General features: G+C 38.4%; 2 protein-coding genes and 1 long non-coding RNA gene across 3 annotated transcripts; 2 read left to right on the top strand and 1 right to left on the bottom strand.

Annotated features, from left to right (window-relative positions):
* Nucleotides 1-10829, top strand: LOC103480402 (serine protease 27-like). The gene is made up of 6 exons (XM_008435333.3): nucleotides 1-179; nucleotides 1847-1864; nucleotides 6582-6738; nucleotides 8825-9069; nucleotides 9170-9324; nucleotides 9983-10829. The coding sequence occupies exons 1-6, from the start codon at nucleotides 89-91 to the stop codon at nucleotides 10466-10468; spliced, it is 1152 nt and encodes a 383-aa protein (XP_008433555.2). The 5' UTR covers nucleotides 1-88; the 3' UTR covers nucleotides 10469-10829.
* LOC103480400 (uncharacterized) lies at nucleotides 7720-19180 on the bottom strand. The gene is made up of 4 exons (XR_014084518.1): nucleotides 19090-19180; nucleotides 8579-8724; nucleotides 7982-8143; nucleotides 7720-7904 (listed from the first exon to the last, which is right to left on the bottom strand). It is a non-coding gene; the product is annotated as an uncharacterized LOC103480400 (long non-coding RNA).
* On the top strand, nucleotides 14436-21636 carry LOC103480401 (serine protease 27-like). The gene is made up of 6 exons (XM_008435332.3): nucleotides 14436-14552; nucleotides 15458-15475; nucleotides 15786-15951; nucleotides 19987-20237; nucleotides 20335-20510; nucleotides 20825-21636. Exons 1-6 carry the CDS (start codon nucleotides 14495-14497, stop codon nucleotides 21254-21256), a joined length of 1101 nt encoding a protein of 366 aa, XP_008433554.3. The 5' UTR covers nucleotides 14436-14494; the 3' UTR covers nucleotides 21257-21636.
* Nucleotides 21637-22085: the final 449 nt, after the last annotated feature.

Below are 22085 nucleotides of genomic sequence, written 5' to 3' on the forward strand. Positions count from 1 at the left end.
AAGTCGTAACAGAGAGAGCTCATATGTGATCAGAGCAATTTATTGGACATCGTGTCACTTTGAGTGGAGCTAAACACAAAAGTATTTAATGCTTAAAACCAGAGAAAAGAGAGTGGTGACAATGGCTCTTCAAGGGCTTGCATGGGGGATCATTGTGATGATCGCACTCTTCTCCAAAGGTGAGAAAAAAATATTACTTTTATTTCTCTTTGATTGAAATACTGTTAAAAAGCATCGCACATCATCTATAAGCATCGAATCAGTCATTTGCTTTGCAATTCACCTCTGTTACCCAGGGCCCGGGGACCAAATCTGGCCTGCTGTGGCTTTTCATGTGCCTTTCTAGACTGCAAATTACATTAATAAGTTTTTCTCCTGTTTTTCACAAATCTGCAAAATTCGCACTAAATCAATAGATCTCCGCATTTTTTCAGATTTTAGTTTTTTTTTTGTTTTTTTTTAAATTGGCCAAATACATTGAGTTTAAGTGACTCAATGTATTAAGTGGGTTTAAGTATCATGCATTAGTGCAAATGTAAAAAATTCCTTACAAATATTTATAAATTAGCACCACAAAAACAATCGCAAAATCCTGGATGGACTGATCAGTGAAAAGATGTTAAGTAATAGTTAATTTTAAGAAACACTTATTTAATGCTAAAACACTTATAGTTAATTTAGTGGGATTTTATGAAAACATTCTGGCACAACAGGCCCTTTAAGAACATTCAGATTTTTGATATGGCCCAAAATGAAAATGAGTTTGACACGCCTGGCCTACAAGTAATTTATCTGTGAGATTATATCCATAATTAACAGAAATGCTTTACCAGAAGAAAACTGATAGATGTTAGTATGACGTGGTTTGTTTACAGGTACAACATGGAAAAGGATGCAGAAAAAGAAAACAGGATTATGATTTAGCAAAACTAAGAGCTAAGGAAATGTTCAGTGGTTTTGGTTGAATCTACTAAATCAGTGGATAAAAGACGACGGGAGCAGCCGCTCTATTTGCTGCACTAGGATTTGGAGGTGACTGTGTTTTTTCATAGTTAACATTTTTAACTGAATAAACATAATAAGGACCTTTAGATTAAATAATAAACATTTCCACATATCATCTCCGATATCCACCGGACTCTCAGTTGCCCGATATGTCAGCTGTTTGGGATTCCCCTCTGTTCTTACGTCACTGCGCTTTCTGATTGGCTACCTGTCACATTCAACAGGTCGTATTCTCATTCCCAGTCAGGGAAAACCCTACAAGTTGCGATAAAAGGCCAAGGCAACCCAAATTGGGCATATTCGGGATTTAGCGGGAACACCAACATGAATCTGACGGTTCACGCGCCCCCCCCTCCCCCTGGGCCGCAGCAAAATTTTCCAAGTCTTGACCGGTCCGCGGTAATAAAAAGGTTGGGGACCACTGTACTAAATGTTTGTGTTTATTTAAGTCTCTACAGGTGATCTCAAAAGACTGTCACACAAACTTGTGGATAAACTGCTGAACTATCAATGATATACAGACAATTGTCTTATTTAATATTATTTGTTGTTGCAATTTTTATATTGTTGATTTTTGGCTTCATATATGACAGTGACAAAATCAGTCTCTTAATATCAATGATGTAAACACATGACTGTAGTGAGGGGATATAAGATCTGATGATGGATTTGACACAAGTGTCTGACAGAAAGTGAGAAAACAGTCTCACCTAACTTGTTTGGCGTGCGTGTGTGTGTGTGTGTGTGTGTGTGTGTGCGTGTGTGTGTGTGTGTGTGTGTGTGTGTGTGTGTGTGTGTGTGTGTGTGTGTGCGTGTGTGTGTGTGTGTGTGCAAATTTCAGGAGGTGACTCACAACTCGGTAAGTAAACAACATTCCTTTTCTAATTTTTTAACAGGAAAAAAAAACTGTTGTACTTTTGGGGATTTTTTACCTTTAAAATGGTGAAAATGATCACATGTTGATTTGTAAGATTTTTGATCAAAGTATTCAGATCCTTTGAACGTGATGCTTACAAACACAAACCTGAATGTATATTTTTGGGGTTCAATATGATAAATTAAATTTTAATCATAGTGTGTTGTGTTGATCAATCCCATAAAATCCTTTTAAAATGAACTGAAATTGGTGTTTGTAGTATCACAAAAACAGGTATGTCTAAGGCACAGTAGAGTCAGTTTTGTTAAATATTAAGTTACAATGTATATGGACTAAATCTAATTTTCAGTTTTTTATAGCTGTATTAAATATTTCAAGCAACACATTGTTAAAGGGGCAGTGTTACGTAAAATCAACTTTTTGAGCTTTATGTCATGTTATGTTATTCCCACATCAAAAACATTCCTGGAGTGTTGCTTTGTTTCTCCATTAATATTTGAGAAATCCCCTAATCTGTCTTGGGAACCACTCAGCTCCGCAAAACGCCTGGGTGGACCTAGCTCCGCCTTCAAGGACAAAGCTCCTCCTCCGAGCTGCAATTTCCAATCTTCCGACTCGGAGCCTCCCTTCCCTGCGACTCCCCCACTCCGCTTCTTCAGACTAGTCAGCCACAATTAGCAAACATCTGGTGGAACTGCACATCAGCTCAACTTTCTATAATAGCTGCTTCTCAGTGAAACACTGATTTGATTTCATTTATTTCAAACAAGTTTTTAAAAACAAGCAATCAGTAGGACAGAGAAAACATCTGCATACATAACCAAGAACAAAATTAGTTTACCACTACTTTTCTGTTTGAAAAGGAGTATGAAAAAGTGAACACTCATTTAATACCATCCCTCATCTCAATTTAATAAAATATATCACTTACTGGCTCAATAATTATAAAAAAATTGTAATTAAACCCAAGTTATAATATTCATGTGCCTGTTCAATATACTGTTCTACAGAACCAACAAAAACTATATTATATCAGTAAAATGGTTACAAACTCACTCTCATAAGAAAATCTATGGATGACATCAATAGTAATAATGACAATAATAAATAACAAATGGACATATAGCATCAGAATAATTAGTAACTCCTTGCCAATGTACGCCTAGATTCTTAATCTGTGTTATGTAACAATAAGTAAAATGTAAAAAAAATTTAAATAATAATGATGGTATGTTAACATTAACAAGTTGCCAATAGTGGTAATAGTAACATAGAAGAAAGGAAGGGGGAAAAAACTTATTTGTGTTAATTTCCTTCTTCCCTGATGAAATGTTAAAGGGTTAATAAAGGAGCGCCATTGTGACTCCCTGAAGGTAGAGTTTCATAGAGAGCAGGAGTTTTTAAAGAGACAGAGGTCTAATTTCAAGGAGTTAAATTATGAAGTCAAATTTCTAAGTTATATTTGATATAGGTAGCACTTTTATAACAACTGTTGCTTGATTGTGCCATAAAATGGCACCATGTGTCTGGAAAATGCATAATGCTGCCCCTTTAACAAAGATTTGCCTGTATGTTCTGACCGACCCACTGTTTTAAAAACAAAAAAGATTATGACAATGGACCTCGAGCAAAAAAAAAAAAATTAGCCTGGCGACTAAAACAACAACTAGACATATCCATCTTTAAAATTAAAAATCCCATTTCCAATCAGATGAGTTTCTCCCCAGATGAAATACATAAATTATTTGAAATGTACTACAGGAAATTATATAGTCAACCCAAATTAACCGACCTTTCCTCAGTAAAGTAGTTTCTAGACTCTTTAGATCTCCCCTCAATTGGCGTAGAGCAAAATAATTGGATATCTGCAGATATAACACTGGCAGAGGTGGATAAACCCATCTCAAAATTGAAAACAGGTAAGTCACCAGGTGGTGATGGATTACCAGCTGAATGGTATAAAATGTTTAGGAGTTATATAACACGTTTGTTGCTAAATTGTTTTAATCATGTGCTTAAAGGAGGTGAGACTCCACCTTCCTGGAAACAAGCAATAATATCCGTTATACCTAAACCAGGAAAGGATAAAAGTGAGTGTAGCTCATACCGGCCCATTTCGGTCTTGAACATTGATTATAAAATATTCACTTCAATAATTGGCAGTAGACGAGAAAATATTATCCCCGAACTGATTGATACAGACCAGACAGAATTTATTAAAAATAGACGTACACAGGATAATGTGAGGCGAGCGTTACACTTATTTGACATCATGAACAGAAATAATTTTAAATCTTTAGCAATCAGTTTTGATGCTGAAAAAGCCTTTGATTCTGTACGATGGGAATACTTATATCTGGTCCTACAGCGGTTTGGCTTTAATAACACACTCATAAATTGTTTAAAATCAATATACAGTTCACCAGCAGCCCAGATCAAAATAAATGGTGGCCTTTCAGGAACATTCCCTTTGGAACGAGGATAACGGCAAGGATGCCATCTGAGCCCGAGTCTCTTTGCACTTTTTATAGAGCCACTTGCTCAAAAAATTAGGGAAGATCCAGAAATTAAGGGAATCATTTTTAAGGGAAGAGAATACAAAACATGTCTATACCCTGATGATGTTCTGGTGACCTTATCCGACACAGATACCAGTCTACCTAACCTCATGTCCTGCCTCCACCAATTTGGACATTATTCAGGTTATAAATTAAATATTGGAAAAACTCAGACCCTGTGCTTCCACTACTCACCCCGAGAGGATATAAATAATTGGTTTAAATTTAATTGGAAGATAAAAACCATGAAATATTTAGGTATTAACATTACCAGAAATTTAAACAAAATATACAAAGCACAAATTATGGTATTATGACCAATAAAGTAAAAAATAACTTGGACAGGTGGGCTCCCCTGATGCTCGATTTGTACAACCAAATAGAAATAATAAAAATGATCATTTTACCTCAACTGTTGTTCCTTTTTCAATCTTTATCAATAGAAATTCCTACCAAGCAATTTAACGAGTGGAACCAGATCATCTCCAGATTTATATGGCGGAATAAGAAACCAAGGGTACGCTATAAAACATTACAATTACCAAGAGATAAAGGAGGGATGTCACTCCCGTTTGGAAAATTATTACAGAGCAGCACAACTGCAATTTGCGGTTTACTGGTGTGAAGAGGGGTATGAAGCAAAATGGAAAGAACTAGAATTAAGTCAAATCGATATCCCCCCGCAAGCTCTGCTGGAGGATAAACACCTCAAGACTATATGTTCAGATGAGTTGAGCGTTTCCACAAAAGTCCCCCTCAGCATCTGGTTTAGAGAGTTCCGCAACCCACTTTTAGAGAGGAAAACTAGGCTATTAAGATGGATTGAGCATGATGGGGATTTTGTACCAGCACAACTTGACTCAAAATTCAATCAACTAACCAAAAAAGGCATTACATCATACTGCGTGATTTCCTCTGGAACCGATCTGGATAGTTTCCAACAACTGCAAGAAAAATTTGACCTTGACAAATGAGACTTTTTCAGATACTTGCAGCTCAGGCACCACTTTAATAAGAACATTAAAATACCGGAGAAATATGATCAGGACCTCATTAACGTCTTCATTGATGCTTACAAAGGTAAATCCTGTAAGAAGAGGCTGTCCAGATTACATGTGTGCTTAGAAGCTATTAAAAAACATCAACATTATATATTAAAATTTCATGGGAAAGGGAGGCAAAAATATCACTGACAGAGGATGAGTGGCTAAACATATGCCAAATTAACTCCACCACCACTAGCTCAGGATGTTGGAGGGAATTTTCATGGAAGAATATTGTTAGGTTTTTCATAACCCCCAAAAGAACATTTTCCCAGAGCGGCAGAGCTGAATCTGGGCTTTGTTGGAGACGATGTAATAATGTGATGGCTGACCACTTTCATATTTTCTGGGACTGCCCATTGATTTATTCCTATTGGTCAAAGGTAACCAAAGAGATGAGTGTAATTCTTGGTTTTGAAATTGAGCACAACTTTAAAACTATATATTTAAGCAACTTACCAAATGAACTCAACACTCAGGATAAGTACCTGTTGAAAATACTACTGATAGCAGGAAAAAAATCAATAACAAGAAAGTGGCTTAGTGGGAGCCCACCGACATTGAGAGACTGGTCAGCCACCGTAGAAGAAATATGTGAATTGGAAATGCTCACCTTCTCCATAAGACTTCAGGAAAAACAAAATTAAAAAATATTGGTTGAAATGGTTAACATATAGGAACTCGAGAGTAAGTTGAGTATCATTATTTCATCATCAGGTGTGATAATAGGAGTCTGGTGTTGAGTGGCTTGGCAGGACTTGGTAAATCTGGAAAGAAACTCCCACCTGTCTGACTCTTCACGGAACTTTACATACGCTGTAACATGTTTGTCAGTTATATGTCAGTTTTAGTTTTATCTTTTTGTATGGTATAGCTGTCTCCCTCCCTTGGTGACCTCTGTTTTTGAGTGCCGTTTATTGTCCTAGTTGTGATATTTCTTTTTCTTTCCTTTTTCTTTTATTGTTTTTTTTTTCTTTTCCTTCTTGTTGTTATGGTTTGCCCTGTATAAAAAATTCCTTCAAAAATAAAGTATAAAATAAAAAATGAAGTGAAAACTATCAGTGCCGTTACCCTGTGTGTTTTGTGATTGTTGTAAAGCCTGCGCCATCCATAACAACAGCGGGATCATCGGAGGGCAAGATGCGTCTCCAGGAAATTGGCCCTGGAGTGTCATTTTTACCTCATTCGCCCACCTCTTTTGTCAGGGATCTCTGATCACCGACCAGTGGGTGCTGACAGCTGCTCAATGCCAAAGGTAAGAAGCTATGGTTTGGCATTTTGTTTGTGATTATGAACAAAACCCCGGCAGTAACCAACTAATGAGTTGCACTTCATAGGTTTCTTAGAGTTGAGTTATTTTTCAAAGACCTTTTCAAATTAACCTACCGTAAATTCCAGACTACACAACACACCTGATTAAAAGTCGCATGCTCTAATTTTAGAAAGAAAATAAATGTTGTATTTGTACAGGCCGCACCGGATTAGTAAGATGGTAAATTGCAGGTGACCCACATTGTAATATGACATATTTACACAGAAAGATATTACAATTTTTAACTTTTAATTTAATTCGTATAATAAACTCATACATATTGCAAATGCTTTCTTTCGAACAGTGCTTGTAACACGGCTACCTTAAAATATACATTAAAAAGTAACCGTTTATGTATCAGTAACATAAATTACATTGCTTATACTTTTTTACTGAACAGTGCACAAACAACATTCCAACATCTCCGTCTCTGGGATCTTCGTTGTCGTTATTATCAGTCCCAATGAGAGGCAGGTCAAACATCAATTATTCTTCCATATTTACGATTTATGGCCTGATGGAATTCTCTGCCATCTTGGTTTGAGTGAACATGTGGAAGTTAGCAAGTTCTTCCCCGTAGTCATGGAAGGAGCTGCTGATGCAAAGCCCTGCATGCCCTGATGGACAGGCCTCTTCGTCTCATAAACTGAGACATTGACCACCACAAAGGCCCACCTCTAAAATCTTCGATTCTCACTTCGGTGGCGATTCCTTTAGCCTTCAGTCTGATCTGCACAGTAGAAACACTGCAGCCACTTTGTCTGTGTCTTAAGCCAGTCTTAAAGAAAGTTTTCAAGCTTTCATCATCTTTTTGCTTTGACTCAGTTCTTCATGCTGGCGTCTGTCTCACCATCGATTCATTTATGCCAAGATTATGTCCTTCTTGTGACACGTTCAGGAACTGATGGACGCAGGGACTGAACAGTGAATACAAAAACTGGTGTTTATTAGGAAATAAACTACTTCTTGGTCAGACAGGCCGGGGTCAGAACCAGGGAATCCAAATCAGGGTCAGGCAATTCCAGATCTCAGGGTCAGACAGACAGGGGGTCAAAGCCAGGAGGTCCAAAACCAGTGGTGGGGGTCAGGATCGGGGACAGGAGAGGCAACTAGGCAGAAGGAAGAGACAGACAGGTTAGTACTGGGCAGTTAACTCAAGTTACTACAGCAGGCCTGAAAGTGTTACCGCTGAGGGTTTCACAACAATCTGACGCCGTGCAGGGGGAAGATCCGTCCTTATATGGCAGCAGCTGGGGATCCGGGTGATGACGATCAGGTGTGAGTGGTCACAGCTCAGCAGCAGCTGTGACATCTTGAACTGCCAGAATGATCGCCTTTAATGTAAAAGCTGCATAATATGATTTTCTTTGAGTGTTTTCCATGTTTATGAGAGCGAAAAAAAGAGATTTACTATACCGGTCATTGATGTGTGAAATTGTTCTTAATTTATTGTACAATTTCATTAGATCTCTAAACTACCCCTCAATTTCATTGGTCTATTGCAGTGTTTTCCAACCCTGGTCCTCCAGGCACACTGCCCTGCATGCTTTAGGTATTTCCTTGCTTCAGTCCAGCTGATTTTAATTGATGACTGATTAACAGGCGTTTTCTGAACTGTAATCAGTTGAATTAGGCATATTAAATCAGGGAAACCTCAAACATATAGGACAGTGTGCCTTGAGGACCAGGGTTGGGAAACTCTGCTGTATTGTTATGAGGCAAAATGTTTTTGGCAGTGTGGGGGAAAACAACAACAAAAAAGAAAAACATGCATTAGCCTCACCTTTGTATAGGCCGCAGCGTTGAAAGTGTGGGGAAAAAGTAGCGGCTTATAGTCCAGAATTTACGGTAGTCAACTGCAGTAAACTCAGTGATGTGAAGCCGTCATGTCAGGTCAGCAACTGGATCAAGGATGCCAGTTCTACAAATCTTTATTATTGAATTGAAAGCAAGAAAAACAGTTAAAGATCTACCTATATTGATACTCAGTGACAATCATATTCAAACACTTTCTTCTCTCTTCTTTAAGATACTTCCTTTTTGGTGACACAGCTTTGCACTTCGGTGCCACCATTCAGTCTGGATATGGTAGCGTGACTCGGAGAATTGCCGATTTTGTCTGTTACGAAAACTACACCTTGTACAATGAAAACGACATCTGCCTTGTGAAGCTGTCGGCTCCGGTCAACTTCACTGACTACATCCGACCGGTGTGTTTGGCTGCAGAAAACAGTACTTTTTACAATGGAACCAGGAGCTGGGCCATTAGTTTAGGTAATTTCTACTGTTTTTGTTTCTTCACATCAGCTTTCTATACAAAACCATTGTTGAATTCTTCAAAGAGAAATAACCCTTAAAACTGTTTTTTCTTCAGAAACGTTGACTTCCCCGTCTATCCGGGAAATCAATCCATCAGTACTTGGGAACACAAAATGCAACTGCATCCACAAAAAGGTCGGCTATACCTATCCAATAACAGAGGACGTGATGTGTGTTGGAAGCGAAACTGTTTCAAAGAAAAAGATTAATGTAATTACCTTTTTTTGTTATTTTTTGGTTTTACATTTTAAGCTAAATTGAACTTTATGAAGTTAAATCTGCAATAAAGAAGCTTTAAGTAACTTTTCTAGATACTTGGTGAAACTATTTTGTAACAGTATGCTATGAGACAGATAGTCATGACTCGGTCAGAAACAACCAATCAAACTCAGAAGGAGGGTCAACCATGCTTATGTGTAGAGTTCACTCCCTCACAATTACTCTGCTGCGCTATAGTTTCTCATCAGGAGAGCCTGCCACAAATGCTAAGGCTGGTTAGCATAGCCACTGATCACAGCAGATAAACTGTTTAGTGTTTGTCCAGCACATTGAGCAGCGCAAATATGAGCAGTGATTGATAGCGCTACAACAATCCTTCTCCTGATTTCATTTCTGTAGATGACGGTAGCGCTGGGAGGACGCAGAGGGATTGGGTTTCTTTTTCATAAGAAAGTTACAAACTGCAGCTTTAGTTCAATTTAGTCAGTTCTTATCTCAAGCAATTTAATGAGATGTGCGTTCTGCCTCACTTTGTTGAATATAGTAATAGCGTTTTTGTTTATTTTAAAAAGGGCTCTGACTTTTTTTTCGGACCACCTTGAAAAAAAAAAAACAGTTTTAACAAACGTGTTGTAAAATTCTTCCACAGGGAGATGAAGGCGCAGCTCTAGTGACCAAGAAAGACAACATCTGGGTCCAGAGTGGGATTCTGAGTTATACTGATTACTATCAGCAGCTACCTTCTGTCTATACTCGTGTGTCCCAGTACGAAAAATGGATCACCGACAGAGTCACTGGCATGAAGCCAGGCTTTGTTACCTACACCTCCCCAGGCATCGACAGTGACTTGAACTTCACCTGTCCCCCACCTACAACTACCACTCAGCGCCCCGACGTTTCCACTCAGCGCCCCGACGTTTCCACTCAGCGCCCCGACGTTTCCACTCAGCGCCCCGACGTTTCCACTCTGTACCCCAACTTTACCACTCAGCACCCTTACTTTACCACTCTGCGTCCTACCACTGATGACAGCATATTTGGCGGTGGTGAAACTCTGATTCCCATCGCTCGTGTCTTCCCTCTCTCTGCTCTTGTTCTGTTTCTCTATCTGTTTGTTGGAGGTGCTGGAAACTAACTCATAACTTTCACTCATGCTGCACTCTAGTTCATAACCAACTCTTCATTAGAATCAAAATGTTGATATTGTTCGTCTGATTTAGTCTCATTTCACAAATTAAGATTTCTACAAAGCAAATAAAGGGTGTAATAAGTATCTGATCATTAATTTAACAGTTCACTCATAAAATTGAAAAAATTGCTTTTATTTCCCTTCCTTTACATTGTGTCAGTTATATTTGCCTGAATGGCAAATGTCAATTAAATCTCGAGTGATTAACACAATTTTGGAATTTTTTACCAATCACTGGAATTACTTAAATATGAAAACAAATGCTGATTAGTCATAAATGAACTGATTAAAATAATTTAAGGCTGTACTTTTCTGATGGTTTCAATCTTTTTTGAGTCAACCCCATGCTTCAGGGTTGGAAGAGACGGCAAACCTTTTGGTGTCCAGTTTGACAAAGACGGTAGTTTACGAGTCTGGTGAGGGATTTTAATACGTCACAGGAGAATTTTAATTCAGCCATTCCAAAATAAATGTCAAGAAGCAAGGATATCTTGATGACCATAGTGAACTGTGACTGCAAGTATAAGACCTGCTCGACTACCTTTAAATTAATGGTAATTTTGAAATGCCTCCTGGAAAAAACTAAGATGACTTGTTGTATGTGTCAAGTAAAAATGTGACCTGAAAAGTTGAAGCATAGGGAGAAAGTTGAGAAGTTTAAAGCAGGCTTACGTTATAAAAAGATTTCATTAGTTTTGAACATCTCGCAGAGCACTGTTCAAGCCATCATCCGGGAATGGAAAGAGTGCAGCACAAATGTAAACCTACGAAGACGAAGCCATCCACCTAAACTTCCAGGCTGAACAAGGAGATCATTAATCAGCCAAGATATCCTCAGCTCCGGTGGGCAAATCTGTCCACAGGACAACTATTATTCACTCACTGCACAAACATGGTCTTTATGAAAAAGTGGAAAGAAGAAAACCATTAAGGAAAATCATATCATATGGGACTGAATAGATCTATGCAAAATACAAAACCAACTGTCATGTTTTTTTTTTATTATTCATTAATTTTTAGCCATAAGATCATCAGCAGAGACAGGGAAGCTGGTCAGAGCTGACGTGAAGGTGCATGGAGCCAAATACAAGACAATGCTGGAGGAAAACCTTCGGATTGTGCAAAAGGCTTGAGACCGGAGCAGAGGTTCACCTTCCAGCAGGACAACGGCCCGAAACATAAAGCCAGGGCTACAATAGAATGGTTTAAAACACAACATATTCATGTGATAGAATGGCCCAGTCAAAGTCCAGACATAAACCCAATCAAGGATTTGTGGCAAGATGTGAAAATGGCAAGATGTTCATGAACGCTCTCCATCTAATTTGACTGAGCTTAAGCCATTTTGCAAAGATGAAAAGGCAAAGCTTGTAGAGACAAACCGTAAAAGACTTGAAGCTGGAACTGCAGCAACAAGGTGGTTCTACAAAGTACTGACTCAGAGGCTGAATACTCTTCGCACCACGCTTTTCAGCTTTTTATTGGTTAAAAAAAAGAAAAACATTTTTAGTCATGTCTATTTATCTACCTGACTGTATATCACTGTGTTGATCTGACACAAAATTTCAATAAAATATATTTGTTTATGGTTGTAATTTGACAAATTACAACCATGTGAGCCATCCGGCCCGGCTCCGGATGGGGGCTTGGGTTACTCAGTTGCTTTTTATAAATTATTTCATATACAGTGAACCCTCGCTGTAACGCGGTTCACTTTTCACGGTATCGCTGCTTCGCAGATTTTTTTGTGCAGTTTTTATTTCCACAGTGTTCTTCGTCCTAATTGACCATATGATTGGTAAAAACAGTCTCCGCGCTACCTGAGTGCCAATAACGTTACGGTGTTTAATACAGATTGGCCACTAAGGAGATGGAAACTGAAACTTTCAATGTTTGCTGGAAAAAAAAAAACTGTGGCCAGACGCAGCGCAAAACCTGACCGGAGGCTCGTTTGATGAGATCCGTCGCTCTGCCGTAGATACAGCAGGGAATCTGGCGGTGCAGGTTGGAGGAGACACTTTAATGACACGACTGCGGATCACATTAATAAGGCCCGATTGATGCACACGCACATTCGCTGACCTGAAAACAGGTTTTGTTCTTTGGTTTCAATGTAGAGTATTTATTTATGCTGTGTAATAACTGTAAAAAATAAAGGTGACTACTTCACGGATTTCGCCTATCATTTTCGGAACGCAACCCCTAAGAAAAACAAGGGTTCGCTGTAAATGTAGTGTTTACTTAATTTTTTTCTACAGCAAAAGTTTTGTCAAAAAAAGCGTAACAGGCTAAATTTCAAAATGTTGTAAAAACTTATTTTTTAATAAAAATGTGTGGGGAAAAAAACAGTCCATGCATCCTCATTCCAAACACATTCACTTAAATTTTCACTTTATGGTACATGGTCACATTCTTTATTGACTGTATATCAAATATATTTTAAATGTAACTGAAGATATGACATAATACAATATATAATCAATAAAATACAAAGACTTAAATCTTATTTAGACTTGGTCATCAAATCACTACGTCGCCTGTAGGAATTTTTAATGTCCAGCAGGTGTCAGTATTGAGTGACACAGTATCGACACAGTATCAATACAGTGTTGCTATGAGTCGAAACGCCTCATTTACCCATCACTACTATAAGCCTTTCTTATGGTGGCCGCCGTACTTTCTGCTTTAATATAAGGTTATGTAAGTGTAACCCGGGTGTTAAATTTCTAACTCCTATTTCCTAATTTTTTCCAGTTTCTCCAACCCTCTTTATCAGATCACGTGATAATATTGATAATAATGTTGCTCTCGCGAGATTATGAAGCAGCCAATCACTGCTCAGTATCGAAGTCACGTGTGCCACTGCAGCCTATCTGCCGGCCATATTAACTGGGCGGGGAAGTATGAACAATAGGAGGGGAGCAGAGCTACAGGAGCCGATTACCATCAGCCAGGAGAGACGGCAGGTTGTGAGTAAAATAAACTGCGGATCTGGCCAGGTGATGGCGAGCTAAATGTCCAGGCCTAGAGCCATAGAAAGGATAGCACCTGTGTGTGTGTGAAGACTCCCGCTCTCCTGCCAGGCTGGTAGGAGGCTCCTTGTAGCCTGTGAACACTTTTGTCCCACTCTGATCCTTGATTAAGCCATCTCTGACCAGTACTGCACCAAGCACTTTTTCCAAGACCAGCCTGCTTGGGATTTATCGACCCCAGCGTGGGGTGAACGGACTGAAGGGTGTGGGTTTAGTAATAAATTAATGGTGGGATTAATTAGTTTTGGTTTTTGTTATTTTGTTGTTTTTTTCTCTTATTGCGTATATTTTTATATGGCCATTTAGATGTTTCTTCACTGAATTTGTAAATATAATTCTTCTTTCCCTGTGAATACAAGGCACTTGCAAATTGCAATTCTTCAGTCTGTCTTCTTCATGAGTCGAACACTGTTCTTCTGAGAAACTAGTCCATTTGATCCATTTATTCCCAAACTACTTAAATTGCAGTATATTACATTTTTAAATATGCTACATAAGGTTTTTCCATGAATGTTAAGATCTCCTTGTGAAATATCTGACGTTTTATATATTTTTATTTTATATAGAAAGGCACAACAAACCTATAATATAAATAGAAACTTTCCATAAGTAGAAAAGAAATTAAAATACATCCAAACTATTTGAACTATTTCTGAATTATCGCAGGTCAATCAGTCATCTGACAGTTTTGATTGTCTCTGTTAAGCTATGATCCATAAATAATCTTGTCCAACTTGTTTGACTTGTATACCATGAAAACATAACCTTGCCCAAGTTTGGACTCATTCTTGTTTTGTTTTTAGATCCAAGTCAATGCAGATCAGAGAGAGATTATTTGTGATGGAGGAAGTATATGGGACATTATGTCACTTTGGGTGGAGCTAAACAAAACATTCTAGTATTTAATGCTGAAAACCAGAGAAAAGAAGTACTGGTGACAATGGCTCTTCAAGGGTTTGCATGGGGCATCACTGTGATGATCGCGCTGTTCTTCAAAGGTGAGAAAAAAAAGATTTAACTTATATACTGATAGAGCATATGCAAACTGCCTATAATCACTGAATCAGCCACTGCTGTTTAACAAGATTAAGATTTATTGTTCAGGTTCCAATATATTGGAAACAAGACATTCAACAGTTATATTAAAGAAAAACATCTCTTGACAAATTTAGAGTTAGATTAATAATTGAGCTAAAATCAAATGGGTTCTTGGAATTTTTGATTTATTATTTAGATATATTCTTAATCATTATTATTGATGTTTTTAAAATTATCATTAATATATTTTTAATGTAGGTACTAGAAAAGAAGTTTTCCTTTTCCTAGAAATGGTAAAATGCCTTTTCTAGGAAAGACCTGGAACCAGACATACAACCAGGCCCGCTCCCTGCTCCTCCACCCCACAATCTTACCTCCACAGCTGGCCACACACCCTTACACAACAAAACCACACACAACCTTACCACCTCACAAACCTGAGGTGGCAAAGGACCGTGTTTTGCTTGCAGTTCACTAATATGTGAAGAGAACCTCTTTAAAACCATTTTCCAGGTTTCAGCATATTAGAAACCTAGAAAATATTAGTTACTCTTCCTTTATTCTATATGGGATTGAATAGATCTATGTAAAATATAAATCCAATTGTCTTTTTTTTATTCATTAAATCTTATGGCTAAAAATTAAAGTTCTGTTTCTAATTTGCGAGGGGATAAAATCTGATGATGGCATTGATGTGCATCTGACAGAAATGTGAGAAAAAAAACCTCAGCTAACTTGTTTCACGTGTGTGTGTGTGTGTGTGTGTGTGTGTGTGTGTGTGTGTGTGTGTGTGTGTGTGTGTGTGTGTGTGTGTGTGTGTGTGTGTGTGTGTGTGTGTGTGTGTGTGTGTGTGTGTAAATTTCAGGAGGTGACTCGCAACCCGGTAAGTCTCAAACACTCCTTTTCTAGCTTTTTTTTACCCTTTTGACCCAGACCCTTTGAATGTGAGGTTGGAACCATAAACTTGAATGTATGTTTTTGGGATTCAATGTGATAGATCAATGCAAAGTGGTGCAAAATAAAAAAAGATCATTATGGTGTAATTTTTGTATTTAGCATTTCAAGCACCACATTTTTGACAAAGACTTGCCTGTGTGTTGTGGGGGAGTAGAAAAATAAATTTTTAACTGACCAACCCACTGAAAACTGGTTGCAACATTAACGTTTGTCCCTGTTCTGTGATTGTTGTAAAGCCTGTGCCAGGACTCCCATCAACAGCAGGATCATTGGAGGGCAAGATGCGTCTCCAGGAAGTTGGCCCTGGCATGTGGCTTTTACCTCAGATGGCTACAACATCATTTGTCAAGGATCTCTGATCACCGATGAGTGGGTGCTAACAGCTGCTCAATGCTCAAGAAGGTAGGAAGCCATGGTTTGATATTTTCCCTTGTAATTATGAACCAAAGACTGAAGGAACCAACAAATTAAATTTCTTAATGTATTGCATTCTTTTTTAATAATTCAGCTGTACTTCACATTATTGTTTCTTAGAGTAAACTTTCAAAGGCCTTTCAGTTCCCGGTTGCCCTGCCCTCATCGTTTATGTCCCAGGGCAAAACACTTCACCCACCTTGCCTGTCGGTGTTGGTCAGACCGATGGCGCAAAACATGCAGCATCTTTTCTGTCAGCCTCAGCCATGGCAACTGTTGCTACAATGCAATAGTTTTCCATCATGTGTGAATGAGCCCTTGGATATTTCAACTGGATGTAGAAAGGGTTTTCTAAATAAAATTATTAACATTAACCTAGTCAACTCAAAACTGAGACTTCACCTGTATTGAAGTGCAGCAGTCATGTCAGTTCAGCAACTGGATCGAGGATGCCAGCTCTACACCTTTATTATTGCATTGAAAGCAAGAAAGGAAGATAAATATCTACTAGAGGTGTGCCGATCGATCGGCCACCGATCATAATCGGGCCGATTTTCGTGAAAAAGTGCATGATCGGTGATCAGCGATCATTGACTCTTGTTGCCGATACCGATCACCTGCATCTCATTTCTCAGTCTGCCTGTGCAGCTGGTCTCCTCTTTCCTTCACACTGCGCAAACGTGCAGCAACAAATCCTAAGTGATGTGGAACTATAACGCACTGAGTGAATGGGGAAGTTTGCGTGTTGCGGCGGAAAATTGAAGCAGGTCAAAATGCATCAACACAACGAAGCTAATACGACATAAAAACAATGCCTCACTGCTGTAAAAAAGACATATGGAGGATGAGATAGCAGGTAAAGCAGCGCATTAGCATGACGGTCAGAAAGCTAAACAAATAACCGGCAAAATTATTTAAGTCTTCAAGCTGCGATGTAAGACGCTTGTTCTGTTCCCGCTGTTGAATGGCCGCTACACGCTTCAGGTAGTAATATTTGACAGACGGAGCGCCGCTTCTGCTCCACCTGGTAATGATTCTCACACTGAACTTCTGTTTAAAGCTGCAGCATCTAACCTAAAAAAATACATTTTACATACGCAGGGGTGGATCTAGAAGAATATTTATGGGGTGGCAAGAGGGTGGCAGGGACTTTTTCAGGGGTGGCAGTATATATATATATATATATATATATATATATATATATATATATATATATATATATATATATATATATATTTTTTTTTTTTTTAACTTGCATTGTTTCAAAATTAGCTTCATATAGCACTGAGGCTTAAATACAATTTCTTAATGTAGAAATTGTATTTTCTATATTAAGAATTTTTCTTATTTTTCTTTATTTTTCTTAATGTTCTTAATAATTCTTAATTATTTTCACATCTTTCGTACTCCTGCTAATTGATATGCATTACTGATACGCATATCAATTGACATGCATTGTGTCCAGAAAACCATTTTATCCCAATACAGGACAAGGAGAAATCTGTCACAAAAATATTAGTAGCACCATCATTTGTTATTTAATATATCTATTAAATACAACTTAAAATAAAGATTAGAAAACTGATGTTTGATAAATTCTCCATGATATAAATCTATAAACAGTTTAGTTTCTGTTAATTCTGTCAAGATACAAGAAAGGGCAAATATCTACTTCTATTGGTCAATCGTTTTATTTTAAATATGCTGTAGGAGCCGTAGTTTGACGACTGTTATAAATATCACCATGTTTTTAGAACACGGGATTAGCTCAGTTTTTGTCACTTGTTTTTAGGAATTGCAGCGGCTGCAGTGCGCCACAATAAAGGTACAGGTGAAGAACCAAACAGAACCACTTCTGACTGTTCGCAAAGCCAAACATCCAATAAAAGTTCCACCAAGCCACTACTAAGGCACTGGGGTCATGATTCTCGACACGGGCAAAAGAAGGTTCAATGTCCAAACTTATTGATTGTTCTTGGTGATTTATTTTCCTTTTTCACCAAACAATTACAGACATCAAACTTTCATTTGTTCTCATGCTACCACTCTTAAAAACCATCGGCCCCAAACCCAAATGCCTGCTGGTCCTTCACCAGGCCCCTGCACTTATCTATGTGGACTGACCCACATTACTTCCTGTCTAAATTTAGAAAATAAATAAGAAAATAATAAAACAAAAAAATGAATAAAAGCAACAATTATCAACCTACAAATAAACTCTGTAAATAATACAAAAAATAGAAATTTAAGAATAAAGTAACAAAATTCAAATGGATAAAGAGATAAAGACAAAATAGCTCCAACAACTTTTATTCTGCCTTTTCTCGCTCTATGTGTCGCTTTACGGACCCGTTGCCAAGGCAACCGACAAACAACAGCTCAACGAGCAGATAGAGCAGAGATTACCGATCAGGGGAATCAACACCAAAAAACAAACATTTCCCACACAAAAAAGTAGCAAAAGCACTAAAACAGAACATCCAGTCTGTTACATTATGCTGTCAGGCTTAATGTCTATATTGTGATTATTAATAAGTTTTCGCCTGAGCACAGCGGCGGTTGATTAGCTGATTTAAACAGCTGCTCTACTGATGACGTGATGGGCGGGTTGACCTGTTTTAGTGCCAACGGAACCAAAACACACGGAACTGCGCAGCACATGCAGCGTTTCCCAACCCTGTCCTCAAGGCACACTGACCTGCATGTTTTAGATGTTGCCCTGCAACAGCACACATGATTTCAATTTATGGATGATTAAAAGGGTTTTGCTGAATTGCAATCATCTGAACGGGGTGTGTTGAAGCAGGGGAACACCTAAAACATGCAGGTCAGTGTGCCTTGAGGACCAGGGTTGGGAAACACTGTTTAAGGTTATCAAAGTCAGTAGCAGGCTAACAACAGTTAGGCTAGTATAACTGACCCACTGCTCATTTGTTCAATGTTTTCTTTAAATTAAAACGTTTTCCTCAGCTGTGACATATGAAGCCCTTATTACCATTATCTATGGTTGAATTAACTGCTAAACATTGCGTTCGTTGTTCTGATTATTTGCGTGATTGTAGTATTTTCCTGACCACCGATATTCCTGACTCAATGGACAGAAATGGCGCATCATGTGTGACTTACCATAAATCATAATGTCCAGTCCAGTAACATATACATCTATCAATGCTGCTGCCTCGCGCTCTGTCCTTCTCTCACACTTCCCGCTACTCAGCAGTGGGTGTCAGGTTACATTGTGTTGCATTCAATGTTGTCGGGGAAAAAAGAGTTTCATGCGCTTAATGTCCGATTTGCCATAACTATTTATTGAATTCATTGTCGCTAGCTGGGGTGGCAACAGGGGTGACGAGGCTCTCGTTTGTGGTGGCAACTGCCACCCCTGCCACCTTGCTAGATCCGCCTCTGTACATACGTATTAAAACTTTCGCTGTCCTAACATGAGACAGATAATCTCTGAAAAAATAATCGATCTCCTCCCTGCTCTGCATAATTACTCTGCTCAGTCAGAAACAGTCACTCAGAACTAGCAGTAATCAGCTAGCCGCCATGATATCAGGAGGTTTTCATTCAGTAACTCAGGATTGTTTATTGTATTGGATCCTGTATTTGCCTTTGAATGTTAAGTTTTATACTTGAATTTTTTTGGCAATGTTGAGAGGTTTTATTTTGGCTCTTTGCATTATTTAGCCTCATATGTTATCAGTCTGTTAAAGATAGTATTACAGATAGCAGTACAATTTGCACAATGCCTGTTTTGTTTAGTTTTCTTCTTGGAAAAAGTTATTAAAAACAAGTTTTTGTCTAAATTAAGGGGAATTCATGGTTCCTTTTTCCACATAATGTAACCGGTAGTGTTTATGATAAAAAAATTAAAATAATTATGTGATCGGTATCGGTGATCGACCCTCATGGGTGATCGGTATCGGCAGGAAAAAAACCTGATCGGCACATCTCTCATATCTACCTATTGTGGTTCTCTGTGACAATCACAGTCAAACACTTTTTTCTCTCTTCTTTAAGCTATTACCTTAGTGGTGCAGTTTTGCACTTAGGTGCCACCAACCAGTCTGGACTTGGTGAAGTGACTCGGAGAGTTGACTACATAGCCTGCCATGAAAACTACACTTACTATGGTGGAGACGACATCTGCCTTGTGAAGCTGTCTGCTCCTGTCAACTTCACTGACTACATCCGACCAGTGTGTTTGGCTGCAGAAAATAGCACTTTCTATGATGGAACCAGCAGCTGGGTTACTGGTTTTGGCTACAGAGGTAATTTCTACAGTTTTGTTTCTTTACATCAGCTTTCTGTACAATACCATTGTTGAATTCTTCAAAGCGAAATAACCCTTAAAACCTTTTTCTTTAGGGTACTACTATTATCCCAACACTCTCCAGGAGGCTGATGTTTCAGTACTTGGAAACACTAAATGCTCCTGCTTCTACCGCACCTACTACTACTATTACTACTACTACAATGGCCGTTCAATAACAGACAACATGATGTGTGCTGGAAGTGAAAATGCCACAAAGGATGCATATTATGTAATTACCCCTTTTTGTTCTTTAATTTTTTCATTTTATATTTTTGAGGTCTTACAGTGTGCCATGTCTCATACCGTACTATCACAACAGTGACCGATTTAAGAAATATATATTAAAAAATGACATATTTTCCAAGTGACACAGCAGATTTCATTCAATTTAGTCAGTTCGTATCTCAATTTAATGAGATGTGTGTTCTGTCTCACTTTGTTGATTGTAATATAGTAACAGTGTTTTGGGGTTTTTTAAACAACCTGTCTCTATTGGACCAGATTGAAAAACACTGTTAAACACGTTGTAAAATTCTTCCACAGGGAGATGAAGGCGCAGCTCTAGTGACCAAGAAAGACTCCATCTGGGTCCAGAGTGGGATTGTGAGTTATGTTTATGATCACTACCTGGGCCGACCTTCTGTCTACACTCGTGTGTCCCAGTACCATAAATGGATCACCGACAGAATCACTGGCATGGAGCCGGGCTTTGTTACCTACACCTCCCCAGGCAATGACAGCGACTTGAACTACACCTGTCCACCACCACCATCTCCCACTCCCTTTCCCACTTGGTACATTTCCACTCGGTACCCCAACTTTACCAGTCAGCACCCTTACTTTACCACTCAGCATCCTACCACTGATGACAGCATATTTGGCGGTGGTGAAACTCTCATTCCCATCGCTCGCGTCTTCCCTCTCTCTGTTCTTGTTCTGTTTCTCCATCTGTTTGTTGGAGGTGCTGGAAACTAACTCATAACTTTCACTCATGCTGCACTCTAGTTCATAACCAACTCTGTCTTCATTAGAATCAAAATGTTGATATTGTTCATCTGACTTAATTATAATTCACAAATTAAGATTTCTACAAAGCAAATGAAGGGTGAAATAAGTTTATCTGGTAATTAGTTTAGCAAACCTCTCATAAAATTGACATATTTTTTTCTTTTTTCTGTCTTTTACATTGTGTTGATTTCATTTACCGGACTATGAATGCAAATTAAATCTAAAGTGTTTAACAAACAACAGGTTTGGGACTTTTAGCAACCAATCATACTGTTATTTTATTAAATGTGAAAAACAAACGGTGATTAGTGATAAATGAACTGTGATTAAAGTCATTCAAAACTATATGTTCCTGTTGGTTTTAATTATTTCTTTGTGGCAACCCGATGTTTCAGGATTGGAAGGCCCAGCGAATAGTTTGGTGTCCAGTTTGACAAAAAAGATGGAAGCAGTTATGAGTCTGGCAAAGGATTTTAATATGTCTCAGAAGAATTTCAATTAAGCCAAGCCAATCTAGAATAAATGTCAAGAACTGAGCATTTCTTCATAACCAGGAGAATATCTAATGGTTTGTCTTTAACCTCTCACAAGACTGTAAGTACAAGACCTGCTTGACTACATTTAAATTACTAGTAGAGCGATTTTGAAATGCTTCCTGGAAAAACTACGCCTGTTTTTTAAGAAGGTGTGCCAGGTAAGAATGTGACCTGAAAAGTTCAAGCATACCAGAGTCAGAATGAATCAACAGTTTTCACCATGGGAAAATACGTCCATCTTATGTTGAAAGGTTGCTGTG

The sequence above is a fragment of the Poecilia reticulata genome, chromosome 18 (assembly GCF_904066995.2).
Source record: "Poecilia reticulata chromosome 18, P_reticulata-male-v2, whole genome shotgun sequence".
In the NCBI taxonomy this organism is placed as follows: domain Eukaryota; kingdom Metazoa; phylum Chordata; class Actinopteri; order Cyprinodontiformes; family Poeciliidae; genus Poecilia; species Poecilia reticulata.